This window comes from Paramormyrops kingsleyae, chromosome 17, assembly GCF_048594095.1.
Source record: "Paramormyrops kingsleyae isolate MSU_618 chromosome 17, PKINGS_0.4, whole genome shotgun sequence".
Taxonomy (NCBI): domain Eukaryota; kingdom Metazoa; phylum Chordata; class Actinopteri; order Osteoglossiformes; family Mormyridae; genus Paramormyrops; species Paramormyrops kingsleyae.
Genome location: NC_132813.1, coordinates 1028594 through 1045153, shown reverse-complemented (window position 1 = coordinate 1045153; position 16560 = coordinate 1028594). Strand labels below are relative to the sequence as shown.

The window sequence follows — 16560 nt, the reverse complement described above, 5'->3', positions numbered from 1 at the left end:
GAGCTTTAACAGCCCCCGGGGCAGAGACAGCCAGCCAGGAGACAAAGGAAGAGGAAGACTGGGGACAGCACTGGCAAAAGCTTGTTACAACCACTAAATTAACAGGCCCAAAAATCGAAATACCGGGAACACGATACAAAACATGGTGGTGAGTAGCTTTGCAGGCACACGACATGGCTGAGGGACAGAGTCGACTGCGCAGAAACCTCCGCCCTGTCTGCTCCCTCTGCGCGGCAGAACGAGCAAGACTCCCGACCCGAAAACACTCAGGCTACACACACACACACACACACACACACACACACACACTCCGCAGCGCAGCACGGGCTCACCAGTCCGGCCGTCTTACGGAAAAGCTGCTCTCTCACCATGTCTGCCTCCTTCCTGTACGCCGTGACAGTCTCGCTCACGCTAGTGACCCTTCGCAGACCTGAATTGCAGTCCAGAGAGCCGCGTTTTCACCACGACTCCGTCAAGTGCGTGTGGCTACTCCTTCTGTCATCCCTGCTCCGCCTCCCCTCCTCTCTCCCTGCAGAGGAAGCAGCCCCCCCCCCGAAGTGCCACTCCCCCCCAAACCCTCCTCCCAGCCTGTACTTTTCCCAGTGCACCCCCCCCCCCATTTTGCCCAGCATAGCCTAGCATATCCTAGCCCAGTTCTCACCTTTCAAAGACTACCAATGACAGGTATGAGAAAGTAACAGCACCCCCCCCCCCCATCCCACATCCCACACACACACACACACACACACACACACACATTTCTTTGTCCCTCCTTCCCTGGGGCACCCTTTAAATCAAAGCAGAACACCATAAAAGCCACAACAAACGTCGCCTCACCCCCACATCTGGACAAACCCGCTGGGGGGGGGGCATTCCAGCACCATCGACTTCCATCCCAGGCCTCTCAGCATTCTGTACAGTTTTACATTTCAATTTCCATCTGAAAATAAAACATTTTGCTACTTTAATTTCTCCAACATTCTCTGCTTCAGATTACCAGGCGAGGCTGAAGTCACGCTGCAGTGTGACCCCCCCCCCCCCCGGTTTCTCAGGCGGCTTCAGCAGCCAGAATCTGCCACCGACTCGATAAGGGTCACAGCCCCGATCCTGCTCATTATCAGGACAGTTCTGTTACTCTCTGTACTTGTTGCTGTCAGCTGCGATGAAACCAGCAGAATAACTACAGCGGCGAGTCACTGGAGCGGAAACCGAACTGAAGAGCAGAGCTGAGCTACAGAGGAGCCAAGACCTGTGCTGGGGGGGGGGGGAGGGGGCAGTAAATATTTTATAAACACGGCACTCTTCCTTGATCTCCGCCCCCTTGCTCCATAACCCTGTGCACTGCAGGTAGAGCACAGGTGAAGGTCACTGGGTGTTAGGGGAGGCATGCTGCCCTCTAGTGGTGACACAAAGCGAATAACTGTGGAATCTGAGTATTGCTTTCAGAAGTAGAAAAGCCAGTATTTTCCACTGCTGTCACTGATTTCCAGCTTTTAAAAACAGTGCCGTGTGACAGCAGCTGAACGTCTTTGATCCTTCGCACAAATTCCCAGGTCTGTAGGAATGTGAGCACTGCCCCCCCCCCCCCCGCCCCCCGAACCCCGGCAGCGATAAGCAGAGCGAGGCAGAGACAGAGTCTGTAACGGCCTTTGAGGGGGAGGCTTGGCCATTTACAACAAATCATGGGTTTTCTGCCCCAGTTCAGGCATCCATCTCTGACCCCTCTCAAACATCAGCATGTGTCAGACGTTCCAGATCTTTCCCAGTGCGATTAGCCAATGCCAGCCTGACCTTCACTGCTGGCGCTGAGAAGGTGGCGCTACCCGGATGCCACGATATCATGGGAAGGAGCACAGACAGCGACTGCCCGCGCCACCCTTCCGCATACCTGCCTTGGGGCTTCCACTCGCTCTCAATCCCCCATGTCAGCAGGACAGCCCCCCAGTAATGATAAATACTCTCTAACCACAAGCAAACCAAAGACGCAAAGTCAGTCTGTGGAGGCTGTCAGTGTGGAGACTCAATAGGCAAGATGCATCACAGACTTATACAAGTGCTGTTAACCACCAAGAGACACAGAGGTGGTATGGACACAGAGACACAGACACACACAGAGACACACACACACAGAGACACACACAGAGACACACACAGAGACACACACAGACAGAGACACACACACACACAGAGACACACACACACACAGAGACACACACACACACACACACAGAGACACACACAGACACACACACAGACACACACACACGCACACAGACACAGACACACACACAGACACACACAGACACACACACGCACACAGACACACACACACAGAGACACACACAGAGACACACAGACACACACACACACACACACACAGACACACACACACACACACACACACAGAGACACACACAAAAGGCTTATGAATGAGACAACAGATTGGCTGTTACAAAGAACCATGTGGAGTATAACAACCACCCCCCCCCCCCCCCCCCCAGCAGACACACCTTGGCTTTAGTGGCAACGCTGCCTGCCCTCATGGCTGCCAGGAAATCACGCTCAGAAAAATCCACACCGAGACGTCACTGCTTTGGAAGGGAAGCCAGCTGACAGAAATGCTGCTGCGTGATTGGCTGGTGGGCCTTGGGAAGTTCGAGATGGAAACATGTGACCCGATTCTGTGTTCTGTCCTCACCTCCCCCCCCCCTTCCCATTCGCCCAACACGTCTCTGCCACTCAGTCATTTCCTTTGCTTGCCTTTGAGCCCCAAGACTCCTGTAACACAAACGCACAAGCCACCAAGTGTCACAGGGAGGTGAAGATGAGTCACAGGCTGTTGTCAAGGCGACTAGGGTCCCACAGACTCCGAGGCGCAGCGAGAGCCTGTGTGCGTCCGTCACGCTGCCCAGAACGGTGCAGCAGAGGAAGAGCAGAGTGGGGCTTCACACATCAGTGCAGCTTTCCAAGGAAAACTTCCCGCACAGCCCCCCCACATTCACAGGGATTTTTTTGGTGCCCTGTGATGCCAGGAAAAGCCTTTTAATTAGCAGCGGAGAGCAAGACTCCAAACACATGTGAACCAGCTGCCTTCTGTGCTTCTATATACATACTTCACTTAAGCCCTGATACTGCCCCCCTCAGTGAGCTATTTATAAACCTTTGGGCTGAGCTATTCCTGGGGGGGTGCATTTTGCGGTGTGGCACTCGGGCTCGAATCATCCAAACTGCGACTCTGTCCCAGAGGTTCAGAGATCAGCCAGCTCTCATGGAACCACTCGGAGCTGTGCTGGATGCCTCTACAGTCTACAGGAATCAGGCTGCGCCGGGGGAGGGGAGCACCCCCAGTGTTTGGCCCCCAGTTACAGTGAGAAAAGGTAACTAGGGAGGCACTGTGTAACTACTGCCCCCTCAACAGAGGGCGCTCTCTGGCTTCAAGACATCAGTGTCAAGAGATGTAAATACATGTGTCATTTAGCCAGATTCTGAAGTGTTTTTCTCTGGTCTCTCTGCAAAATGCTCCTTAGTGAATGAAAGGAGCCAGAAAACAGTTTGGGAAGCAGAGAGAAGGAAGCACAGGTGAGGATGGGGGAGAGGAAGACACCAGGAACCGCTGAGAAACGATGGGGGACAAGGCAAAGCCACGGGAAGGGGAGTGTGTGCGAGATGGCGATGATGTCAGGCCTGAAGAATGCGAGGGCCACGGGCAGGGCTCAGCTGGCGGGGAACGGGGGGGGGGGGAGATTCTCCGCCCCCAAGGACGTGGCCGGTGTCAGCTTTCACCTCGTGGTGAGGGAGAGGGACTTGGGGGGGGGGGGGACACACTAGACAGGCAGCGTTTCTGGGGAACTTGGGACAAGATGAAACCTGCAGGCAGCAAGGAGATGGGAAAGTCAAACACACAAGCCGATGCCCCCACCAGCAGTACCAGGGGGAGACGTTCTGTTCTGCCCCACCCCCACAGAGAAGCCCCACCCCGGGATATTAATACCAAGATGCCTTTATAAGGAAAGGTCAGGTTGCAGAGTGGGGCTGGGCCCAATGACGGCCATGCTCCACTGCATTGTCCAACAGGACAGGTCAGACCAGCTGTCAGTCATCCAGCTGCTCCTTGGTCCCTCCCACTGTTCTCTTTTTTTTTTTTTTTTTTAAAAAAAAAAGCATATATTCAGGAAATGAGCACATTTTGACATTTTCTTCACAACAGTGACAGAGATGCAGTTTGTTTGGGATCCAGCCGACCCCAGTGACTCACTCTTTCCTACTTCTCCTACTTCGTCACCAGCACACGCTCACCGCAGTGACACGGCCAGACAGACGCACACCCACACACACACAGGCCACAGGAACTCCCCTCTGCGGCCTGGGAGCATCATGCAGGCCACTGATAGCAGGTCAAGGCTCCAGCCATGCCCCCCCCCCCCCACCCGCCCCCTCAGGCTCCCCGGAGCTGCAAAAAAGTAAGTGCCCCAAAAGTAAATCACCCCACATCTGACGGAGAAAGAGAGCAAGCAGGCCAGTGGATCACCGCTAGATTACTGCCGATTTATCTGCTGACAGGACCAGCAGCACCTCCGGGATTCAGCAGCCGTCCACTGAGCTCCTCACCCTCTGCTTCGTTCTTGGTGATGTATTTGAATAGCTTTTCTGGCGGTAGATTCTATGCATTTCCAGTCTGCTACCTGCCTGCTATATCACTTCAGACAAAAGCTACATAAAACATAAATGAGACGCAGAGTGTGAGACACCTCTGGCTGAAATGGGTGGAGTGTCAGTCAGCCGGCAATGTGCAGGTGTGTTATGTAGTAAGTATGTGTGTTTATAGAGGCGACTGCCAAGCCTCTACAGGTATACCTACACTACACGCAGTCACGCAGACAGACAGGCACGCAGTCACCCAGGCAAGCAGACACCTAGGCACGCAGTCATGCAGGCAAGCAGACACCCAGGCAAGCAGACAGACAAGCACGCAGACAGACAGGCAAGCAGACACCCAGGCACACAGTCAAGCAGACAGACAGGCACGTAGTCATGCAGACAGACAGGCACGCAGTCACGCAGGCAAGCAGACACCCAGGCACGCAGTCACGCAGACAGACAGGCACGCAGTCACCCAGGCAAGCAGACACCCAGGCACACAGTCATGCAGGCAAGCAGACACCCAGGCACGCAGGCAAGCAGACAGACAGTCACGCAGACACCCAGGAACGCAGTCACACAGGCAAGCAGACAGACAGGCACGCAGTCACGCAGACACCCAGACAGACAGGCAAGCAGACACCCAGGCACACAGTCACGCAGGCAAGCAGACACCCAGGCACGCAGGCAAGCAGACACCCAGGCACACAGTCACGCAGGCAAGCAGACAGACAGGCACGTAGTCATGCAGACAGACAGGCAAGCAGACACCCAGTCACGCAGAAAGACAGGCACGCAGTCACGCAGACAGACAGGCAAGCAGACACCCAGTCACGCAGTCATGCAGGCAAGCAGACAGACAGGCACGCAGTCACTCACACAGTCACGCAGGCAAGCAGACACCCATGGCACGCAGGCAAGCAGATACCCAGGCACGCAGTCACGCAGGCAAGCAGACAGACAGACAGATAGCAAACAAAGGAGAGGCCACAGGAAGCAGCTGACGCAGCGCAGACGCAGGCGATGGAAGGCTCTCAGCGTGAGATTCCTGCAGGATCCCTGTCTTGGGGAGGGTCTTCAAACACACGTCTGGCGACACATAGGGAGGGTGGCCTTTTCCTCTTCACGTACACACACACAGGCACGCACACGCACGCACGCACACACACGCACAAACACACACTCACATGAACACATGACCCATTGCCACAGACCACCATAATCCATGCCCATGGCTGCACTATGCCGCTTGAAGTGCTGAAAACGCTGAGCAGTCAGGTTGATGATTCAGCACCTCCACAGAAGGATAGATTAACAATTTTGATTGGTCAATCCTGTGATTGACTGCTGTGGATTTCAGTAATGGGAGGGGCACAGATCTGCAGACAAGGGGCTGCTGTTAGGCACAAAGAGCACAGAAAGGGAGGCAGCAGCCAATCCAGAGAAGCCACAGTGACATCAAAGCGGAGTGAGACGGATTAAGGAGGGAAAGAGGGTGACGGACCGATGGCGGCTGTCGGGGGGGGTGAGGGGGACACTGACAGACCACAGTCAACTCACACCCCCCAGGCCAAGTCAATCAGTGTCTGACTGTGATGGAAGATAGGAAAGAATGAGAGATAAGGAGGGACAGGAAAAAGGTGGACGGAGGGAGGGATGTACAGAGAGAGAGGGAGGATTAAACAGGAAGAGTCTTGCCATGCAGAATAAGGAGACAACAGCCAGCAGAGGAGAAAAGAAAACACTGGAAAAAGGCATTTTTAAATTAAATATCTAACTTCTAAACATGACTTTTATATATAGGAAATAAATATTAAAACATTTTTGCAGTGGCTGCCATCTTGTGCGGCAGAGACACAGCCATGCACAGCTCATGCCATTCCTGCCAGGCGTGTGAGTGAACAGTGAAGTGGCATGCAAGTGGCACTCCTCCAGTGACTGGAGGGAGGTGCCCCGTGGGAGCGCGGCGTTGCCTCGCCCAGGCAGGAGGCGGCACAGCCCGGTCAGGCCGGAACGTGTCAGCCGTCCCATACGGTCGGGGCTCGGAGCCAAAGGGCAGGGCGACCGCTGTCCTGAGGGGTGAAAGCCGCAGGAGAACCCAGGCGGGGCGAAAGCCGCAGGAGAACCCAGGCGGGGCGAAAGCCGCAGGAGAACCCAGGCGGGGCGAAAGCCGCAGGAGAACCCAGGCGGGGCGAAAGCCGCAGGAGAACCCAGGCGGGGCTCCGGCGTCTGACGCACTCACCATTATTTGCACCATGATTCACGGATTCCGGCGAGGGAAACTATTTACTTAGGGATCATGTGACCACTCCCTCCCCCCCTTCATTGATGGTGGCATGAAAACCACGCATCATCTCTCAGGAAACCTCGATTTTTACCTGGAGGTTCCCCACTGGGCTCCTCTTTAACCTGCTCAGGGTTCCACCACTGACCTTCTTTAATGTCTTTCCTCCCCTCAGTTGTTTTACCTTCTGTTTTATTAAATGGCTACAGAGCACAACTATTATTTTTCTTCGTCAAGGTGAAAAAGACCGAGGGTGAGGATCCACGCTAAAAGACAATTGAGAGAGACACAGACGGCCAATAAGAGAGGCCCATTTTGAGGTGCTCAACAGACACCAGCAGCCAATGCGAGAGGCCCATTTCCAGATGCTAAACAAACACGGGCAGCCAATAAGAGAGGCCCATTTCCGGGCACTCAACGGACACGAGCAGCCAATGAGAGAGGCCCATTTCCAGACGCTAAACGGACACGGGCAGCCAATGAGAGAGGCCCATTTCCAGGCACTCAATGAACATGGGCGGCCAATGAAAGAAGCCCATTTTCAGGCACTCAACGGTCAAGGGCAGGACCAAAGGACAGTGCCCATCTCCCCCGCTTCCCCGGCGATGAGGCACAGTTCCCACCCCAGGCAGCCAAACGGACGTGCACCATGTACTCCTGACACGCAAAGCTAAGCGGCCGACAGGCACCTCAGCCCCCACGGAGGAACTCTGACAGCTTCCTGTGAGTGCAGCCAGCAGGGGGACTAACAGCTGTATCCGCTGACAGAGCCTCAGGGAAAAGCAAAAAAAACACATACACACACGCACACACACGCACGCACGCATGCACGCACGCACACACACGAACACACGCACGCACGCACACTCACACATACACGCACGCACGAACACACACACACACACACGCACGCACGCACGAACACACGCACGCACACACACACATACACGCACGCACGCAAGCACACACACATACACGCATGCACGCAAGCACGCACACACACACATACACGCACGCACACACATACACGCATGCACGCGCACACACACACACACACGCACGCAAGCACACACACGCACATACACACGCACACACATACACGCACGCACACACACATACACACACGCACGCACGCAAGCACACACACGCACATACACACGCACACACATACACGCACGCATGCACACACACACACACACACACACACACACACACACACACACACAACCAAAGAAATGATTCGCAGAGCCCCCTGAGCCTATAGCTCACTTACACACATCATGCTAAAACACAATGAAACCTGTGACCAGGCGGGGTAACCCTTATTTGGGTGAGCGGGGTTCGTGCAGAGAGGCAGCACACCTTTCCAATGGGAAGCCCCCCCACCCCCATGGGACTGATGGGGCATCACACTCCTTAATGACATGGAAACAGCTGGAGACAGAACCAGCCTCAACTGTGGTCTGAATTTCAGCAAAGCTGTAAAACCCAGAGGAAAAGAAGGCAAAACACACACACACAGACATAGGCGCACGCACACACACACACAGACATAGGCGCACGCACACACACACACACACAGACATAGGCGCACGCACACACACACACAGACATAGGCGCACGCACACACACACACACACACACAGACATAGGCGCACGCACACACACACACAGACATAGGCGCACGCACACACACACACACACATAGGCGCACGCACACACACACACACACACGCACACACACAGACATAGGCGCACGCACACACACACACACAGACATAGGCGCACGCACACACACACACACACAGACATAGGCGCACGCACACACACACACAGACATAGGCGCACGCACACACACACACGCACACACACAGACATAGGCGCGCGCACACACACACACAGACATAGGCGCACGCACACACACACACACACAGACATAGGCGCACGCACACACACACACACACGCACACACACAGACATAGGCGCACGCACACACACACACAGACATAGGCGCACGCACACACACACACAGACATAGGCGCACGCACACACACACACGCACACACACAGACATAGGCGCGCGCACACACACACACAGACATAGGCGCACGCACACACACACACGCACACACACAGACATAGGCGCACGCACACACACACACAGACATAGGCGCACGCACACACACACACAGACATAGGCGCACGCACACACACACACGCACACACACAGACATAGGCGCACAGACACAGACATAGGCGCACAGACACAGACATAGGCGCACACACGCACACACACAGACATAGGCGCACACACGCACACACACAGACATAGGCGCACGCACACACACACACAGACATAGGCGCGCGCACACACACACACACACACACAGACATAGGCGCGCGCACACACACACACACACAGACATAGGCGCACGCACACACACACACACACAGACATAGGCGCGCGCGCACACACACACACACACAGACATAGGCGCACGCACACACACACACAGACATAGGCGCACAGACACACACACACAGGCACACACAGACATAGGCGCACACACACACACACACACACACAGACATAGGCGCACAGACACACACACACACAGGCACACACACAGACATAGGCGCGCACACACACACACACACATAGGCGCACAGACACAGACACACACAGACATAGGCACACACACACACAGGCATTCCTCTGCCAGTGCTTGGCCAAAACTTCATGATAAACCTGAGTTTTAACTAAATGTATGTGTCTGTCTGTTTTCTGAACAAACAATCATTGACTGACAAGCAGCCGGAAAAACAGCCCAGAACAGACAGAAACAGCCATGGACTGGTGATAAAGTACAGCGGCCCTTTTTAATTGCATTACAAAATATCTCACATTCCACTATATTGCCAAAAGCTGAATAACTAAACAGGTGGAGACTAATTAATGCAAACAGTCAGAAGTGAATATAGCCTACGAGCGACGTGTGTGGAGGCTGAGGTGCCCCCAGCCAGCCCTCCAAGGACAATGGAGCAGAGGCACACGTGTGGAGACTCACCACAGGTATATGACAGTGGTTTACAGTGAAGGGAAACAGGTAGCTAAGCTAGGAAGTGACAGGCTGGAGAGTAAGGGGCAGCTAAAGGTGACCCGGAGTAAGCACTGTGGACAGACGTCGCTCTTCTGAAGGGAAGCACTAGGCCGCGCCTTTGTGAGCATAAGGGGCGGACATTTAGATAATACTTAACCAGAGTCCAGTTCAGGCTCATATTTCATGAGTGGAAAAGGTCTTTGCAGACACACATACCTGCCCTCTTCACTTTCTTCCAGAAGCACTAACAAAGAAATGGGAAATTTTGAAAGAGGGTAAATTTTAGATAAATTATCCATCATTCTGGGCAAAAAGGAGTTTTGTTTAATCCTGGGGAAGGGAAATACCAGTTAGACCACATTCCTGCCCACTTCCCCCATCCCAGAATTCACTTACGAAACTAGGAGTAAAGTTGTCAGTCAAGCATTCACTGATTACTACGATATTGTGACTTGTCTATGCTTCAACAGGGCTCTCAGACAGCTATATCCAAGCACTACAGCAACCAGATGGGCGTGGGACACCCGTCTGAGACAGACTTCTGATCAGCTTTACACACAAAAATATTACTTCAGATCGCATACATGAGAACAAAGGGCTTTGTATAGCCTGGATGCTGGCTGTTTATGTATGACAAACACACCCTGCCATGCCCCAAGAAAGACGGACAGAACTTGTCACTATGTCCCTAAAACTACGGATCTCTTAGCTCTCGGCATCGGAGTGGAGACCCACGTGGCCCGGCTGAGCCCAGACCCCCACCCCCGGCTCAGAATGTTAGCTTTAAGCCTTTATACCTTTAATACCCCGACACGCATGACACTATAGAGCGGCAGTAGCGGAGCTGACCGTCAGTAGGGAGTGAGGAAAGGCACATTTTCACTTGTAGTCGATAAAACGTGGACCTCACTTCTCTTACAAGTCATCTGTATGCTAAACTGAAGGGAGCAGCTGGTTTATTGCACAGGCAAAACGGTGCTACTTGCATTCCACCGGTCATATCTAACGATTTACATCGTTATGGCCAAACGCTGACAAAACAAATCATGCCCAGTGACAAAATGCTGGGCGACGCTCCTACCTGATTCTCCTCTTTTCCCCAGTAAGCCGAAGTCAGACGCGGCGATGTGATTCACCTACAACGCAGGTTTTCCCAGATGGACAAAGTCATGCAAATGCCGGAATCAGCTCCCAGATTTAATCCCCAAGCTGTGCAGCCTCGTAGGCGGTTCTCTCCCACGATCTCTGCCGGCACAGTGTTCCTCGTTTTTTCCCCCCAATATATCCAGTTGTTAACCTTCGGAGGTGCCTGGCTCTCCTGACAGCGGTTAATCGGTTTTGACTCAACCCTTTCCGGTGAAACGCTTAACGAACAGATTCCTGATCTGCCAGCTACCAAACGCCTCTTCGTCTGCTAATATGTCGAGTAGCTTATCAATAAAATCCGAAGTTGTACAGTAGGAGATATACATATATTATATAAACGGTATATATTAAAAACTTTATTCAGTCCAGGCACAGTACACTCAATTCCCACATTAAGTCAAGGAACAACTGATAGCAGCCCTTTTTTGCCCAGATCTCCTCCTTCAAGCAGATGATGGGATCGCGCACCAGGAAGTTCCTCCGCCAATCCCAGCGCTGCAAACCGCGGCCAATATCATTGTGACAGTTTGGCCAGCGAAGACTTTACAAGCTACAGGTAAAGTGTACTTTAACATGCAGCACGCTCACGTGATCGTCACCATGGTTTAAAGCAGATGTCGACTCCCCATTTATTTATACCAGCTAAATAAATAGCAAAACCTTGGCGTCTTTCCAATACATTTTTCTAAACGCGAATTTCATTACATCATTCTATAGTTCTTTCACCAGCTTGCTGGTTGTTTGAAACCAGTGCCTGATATACAGGCTTACAGTGTTGCTCTCATAGAATGATGCTTGTTTTGCTGGAAAGTGGTTCCGGAAAAATGCTCTGGCGCGTGGGAGGAAAAGGCGCAGCGTGCGGGCAGCTCAGCTCGGCTCGGCTCGGCTCAGCTCGGCTCGGCCCCTCGGCACCGCGCCCCCTTAACTATCTACTGACTAGCTGGCTGTCGCACTGTTCCTTAAATACCATTAGTCATTAAGCTGCCTGTCAGCAGCGGCTGCGGTTTTTAAGTTAAAGTAAACGCATCTTAAATGGCGATACAAGGCGAAAGCGGGTCGTAGGACTGTTCCTGCTGTTGTTTAAATCACGTATAAAAATGCAAATTTACAAATTTCAACAATTTCGTTAACTGCCTGAGATAATAACATTACAGTCTTTTCTCTTAAGTTTTAACTTGTGTTTTGTCTTTCTATTGGCCGGAACCTTGCAAAAACTCCTCAACTCCAGCGCGATAAGAAATGTCGCAACTCGTATGAAATGGAGGGGAGAGTGACCTTAGACTAAAGCAGTCTGTCAATAAGGTGCGGGCCTGCAGCGTAACTCCACCGCCAGAGGGGGGAGCAGTCGACTCCTTTGCTGTAGCTACCCCCCAGGGTAACGTTACCTAGACCTCAGCTTTGCATTAATATCATTGTGTAGCGTTTTCCCGGTGAGAGGAAAACGCATATCCTGTTGATCAAGCAACACTGCACATGCGGGCGCGGGCGTTGACTTCAGGGAGTGTTTCCACATGTTTGCCCTGGCTATGTGGAGCCGGCCATTACTGCCATTGTTTCTTTTTTGATAAAGGAAGCAAAAGAAAACAGGCGGTAGATGCTCTTATTACTGTACATACCTAACCCTCCCTCGCATACATACACTATGTGATGTGAGCAAAATGGAATGTGTGAGTTCTGTGTGTTTCGCCGATGCCAGTGCTGATTACCCCTCGATCGTCTACGTTCAGAGGCAGACAGCTGGCTGCCACAAAGCACACAGCAGTGCTAGTTCCAGCTCACCGTCCAAATGAACCCTGGTGAACGGTGCCGCTCTATCAACAATGCGCGCAGCACGTTGGGACGACCACGCCGATACGGGACAGGAATTCACGCGAAGTAAGGCAACGATCGTGGGGTGGAGATACCAGAACATTGATATGGACAGTCAGCAAAGGCCCAGATCATTCTGTTAAAATCAAGGAAAAAAACCTCCATAAACATCAAGGCTCAGCATCTCCTGCTGTCTCAGAGCTACAGGCTGCCCTTCTGAGTCGCAGTAAAGCAAGATCCTTGTCCATCTGGTAATTTTCTTTGTGATGTTGCCATCTCCTTTGCACAGACCAAAGCTCACAATTCTCCTCTGTGTCCAGAAATGATCACATATTATACAGAAGGGTAGAATTTAGGCTAGATGGTATCCCCTGAATACAAAGTCTTTACAATGTTACGCAGTTACACAGATTGCAAGCAAATGAAGGGGGAGTTTCTGAGGGACACAGATTACTTCTCTAATGTCGAATAGCCAGCAGTTTTAGGCTCTGTGCAACTTTGACCCTGTTTCTAACTGCAGAGGACAGAGCGTGGGGCCAGAGCGTTTTTCAGCTACAAATGACAATAATCTGCCTATTGGTCAGAAAATGTCAAGAAAGTTAATCAAATGTTATGTTTAGATTTCAGAAGGGGTTACAACAACAGCCCTATATTACAAAATACCTCATATCTAAAAGCTTTAAAAAACCCAAATCTAGATATAGTCTGTGTTGCTAAAGTTACTGTTTAGGTCATAATGCAGACATATGTGGTGGAGATGAGGGACAGTCGGCCAGTTCCCCAGAAACCATAGGACAGCTGGAGACCCCAACCAGCACTGCTTACCCACCTTGCTGCAGTTGGGGCAGTAGTTTTCCCCATTCTTTCCTGGGGGCAGAATAATCTCCCCTGTGGGGACCAACTGGATCCTAAGCTCCATCATGGCTGCCGCCCCTTGGTCCTGTCCGTCTGTCCGTCCAGTGGCAGCCTGGTGAGGAGGACAGGCGGCTGTGAGGAGGACAGGCGGTGCACTCGTCGGCACAGGAGAGAGAAAGACAGTAGAAACTGGAAGGGAGCAGAGCATCTATGAGCTGGAGTCTCAGCTGTCAGTGCGATGCTGTTCTCCAAGAGGCACAGTCGCAGAACCCACTGTCTGTGATGGCCCCGGGCTCCGTAACTGGACCCGTGTCTCACAGCACAAGCTGACTGGATGCGGTGGACAGTAAGCGCGTCTGTGAAGAGGACAGCCATACCTGTTGCGTGTAGCTGAAGACTGGCTCCCGTTTCCCGTGTGGGAGACGACTAAGAATATACAGAATGTCACCCTGCCTTCCTCAGCCTGCCCCTGCGCTGTGATCGATGTTCCTGCTCACTGGCTGGCTATCGAAGCACTTCCTCTTGGACCGGTATCCTGTCCTGGATGTTCCCAGAGTAAACACTGGAGGAGCTTGCTCCACTGACCCCCCCCCCCCCCCCCCTCGGATGCAGTAGGCTGCCTCCTTGCCTTCTCCACCCCAGTGCCCCCAGATCTCTCTCTCACCCACTCACTCCACTTTTAATTACATTTCTGAGAAGAGAAAGAGATGAAGAACCAGGGCAGGTAGGAGGAGGTGAGTGCAGGAGGGGGGCTGTTTGTTTTGTGAAGGGGGCAGACATGCTCTCTGCAGCCTGTGCCCTGTGACCTTGACCCTGACCTCCTACTGGCATTTCTGCCTGGTCAAAACAAGGCAGAACCAAAATGGAATATCAGCAGTGCTACATACCACACTACAACACGCATGAAATGCTTTTTAGCCATGCAAGCCAAATAATGACTTTTAATGGATGTGTCTGGGTGTGACTGTCAGTGTCTTATGTAAGAGGAATGGGTGTACCCTGAAACACAAGGAGCCAGTGAAACAGGAAATGACAGCAGCCCACTTCCTTTAACCAGTGACCTTCAACAGACATTCCACATCACTGGGTATCAACAGGAAATGGCAACCAGGATGGCCAGGGCACCTTGAGATGGGGGGAGTGCTGCGGGGGGGGGGGTCACCTCACAGGGAATTCATGCAAAAAGACGAATAGCCACCAGAAATCGTGGCAGAAAAATAAGACGTAGCCTGGTTCATTAAACCTTAAAATATTTATTAATGAATGAATAATACACATTAATATGATATGAATAATATAATCATCCACGGAGGGCCACAAAGACTGCATTTCCGGGGACGCGGACCGTGATCTGGGCTCTGAACAGCGAGCCCCCGGTCCGGCCTGCTGCCCTTCCCCTAAGGCCGGGGGGGTAGGGGGGGCTGGGTGGGAAGGTACCATTCGTTATACGGTTATACGGCAGGCGGTTGTGTGTGATGAGAAATCTGCACTAGACAGTAAGGGAGAAATTCGCAGGAGACAAACCTGTTAGAGAGACAGCTGGGTGGGAATGAAGGAAGCCAGAGAAGAGTGAAAGGCAGTTTATTTGTTCTTGAAGATTACACCAAGGACGTCTTATTTTGTAAGGCATTAGTTATTTTTAACTATAAAAAAATAAGTAAAGGAAGCTGAAAATATGTCAATGTCATTCCCGAATCTTATCCAGTACTACTATAGTAAGGTTGCTTGTGCAGGAAGAGAGGAGGCAGTGAGCAAGATCGTTGTACTGCGTGGCCATGGAAACTGATACTTACTGATGACAACAACAACAACAACAACAACAATAATAATAATAATAATAAAACATTAGTAACATATCAAATATTCTCCCAGCTACAAAACGTCAATGATACTGGTTGTTTTATGTAGATTCAACTGGAAATCAGTAATATAAGACCCCGTTTAGTGTTCATTTAAAAACAAGAGAATGGCTTAAACTCTATGTAATATATATAAAATAACTGATATTCCTCTGTGTACGCAACTATCCTGCGAGAACAGTGACGACATAGCAAACACTTGGACGTTTACCTTGGCGAGATTACGCAAACGCGCCGGCCTACCGATCGCATTCCCTGGAGCACATCTCCCTCTTGTGGCATGAGACGCGAACCGCAGCCCAAACTCCGTTTGCGGTGGTCGGTCCTGGCGCGCTCCGCGTTACGTGTCCAACCTTGGATTTTGAAGGTCTTTCCAGGCCCAGTACCAGAGGAGACCAGTGAAGTGCTTTTTAAAATTAGTTTGACATCTTTATCATAATGCTCATGTTCAGCTGTTCTCAGCATATTAATATGAACCAGTACGTCTTTTTCCACTGGAAATTTGTATTTAATAGGGCTATGCTGCTATAAAATGCAGCCGCTTGATTATCACTAAGCTTAACACATAGTGAATTATTCTGTATGAAAGCACATTTCACCTATTTATATAGCTGGATAAATTTAGTACCTTGTTCTAGGATAATATAGCCGGACCCTTCCCTAACTGTAAAAAAGACAAACCGGAATGTACACCTGTATAATACTGCCAAACACAGAGACACCAATTGAACAGGGGCAACGCACGGGCAAAATCTGTGCAGAACACCATCAATGGGACAGTTACACTTGGAAATGCGACTGAACTAGGTACAATTAAGGCGATTTCAAATATTACCGAAATAGGCTACTGAGAGAATCCTGGAAAAGA

The 16560-nt window shown here is 51.6% G+C and overlaps 1 protein-coding gene across 4 annotated transcripts in view; it reads right to left on the bottom strand.

The window, feature by feature from the left end:
• Nucleotides 1-14285, bottom strand: part of LOC111833892 (unconventional myosin-Ic) — a 32857-nt gene extending 18572 nt beyond the window's left edge. The window contains exons 1-2 of one of the 4 annotated variants that reach the window (XM_072701486.1): nt 14211-14285; nt 13808-13945 (exon numbers count right to left, since the gene is read on the bottom strand). In XM_072701486.1, coding sequence (XP_072557587.1) covers nt 13808-13900 — 93 coding nt within the window. In that variant the 5' untranslated portion in view covers nt 13901-13945; nt 14211-14285. Of the gene's footprint in view, nt 1-332; nt 527-11104; nt 11692-13807; nt 13946-14210 lie in introns of those variants that run through there. The other 3 variants (XM_072701489.1, XM_072701488.1, XM_072701487.1) reach the window with 3 other exon arrangements.
• Between the last annotated feature and the right edge of the window lie 2275 nt (nt 14286-16560).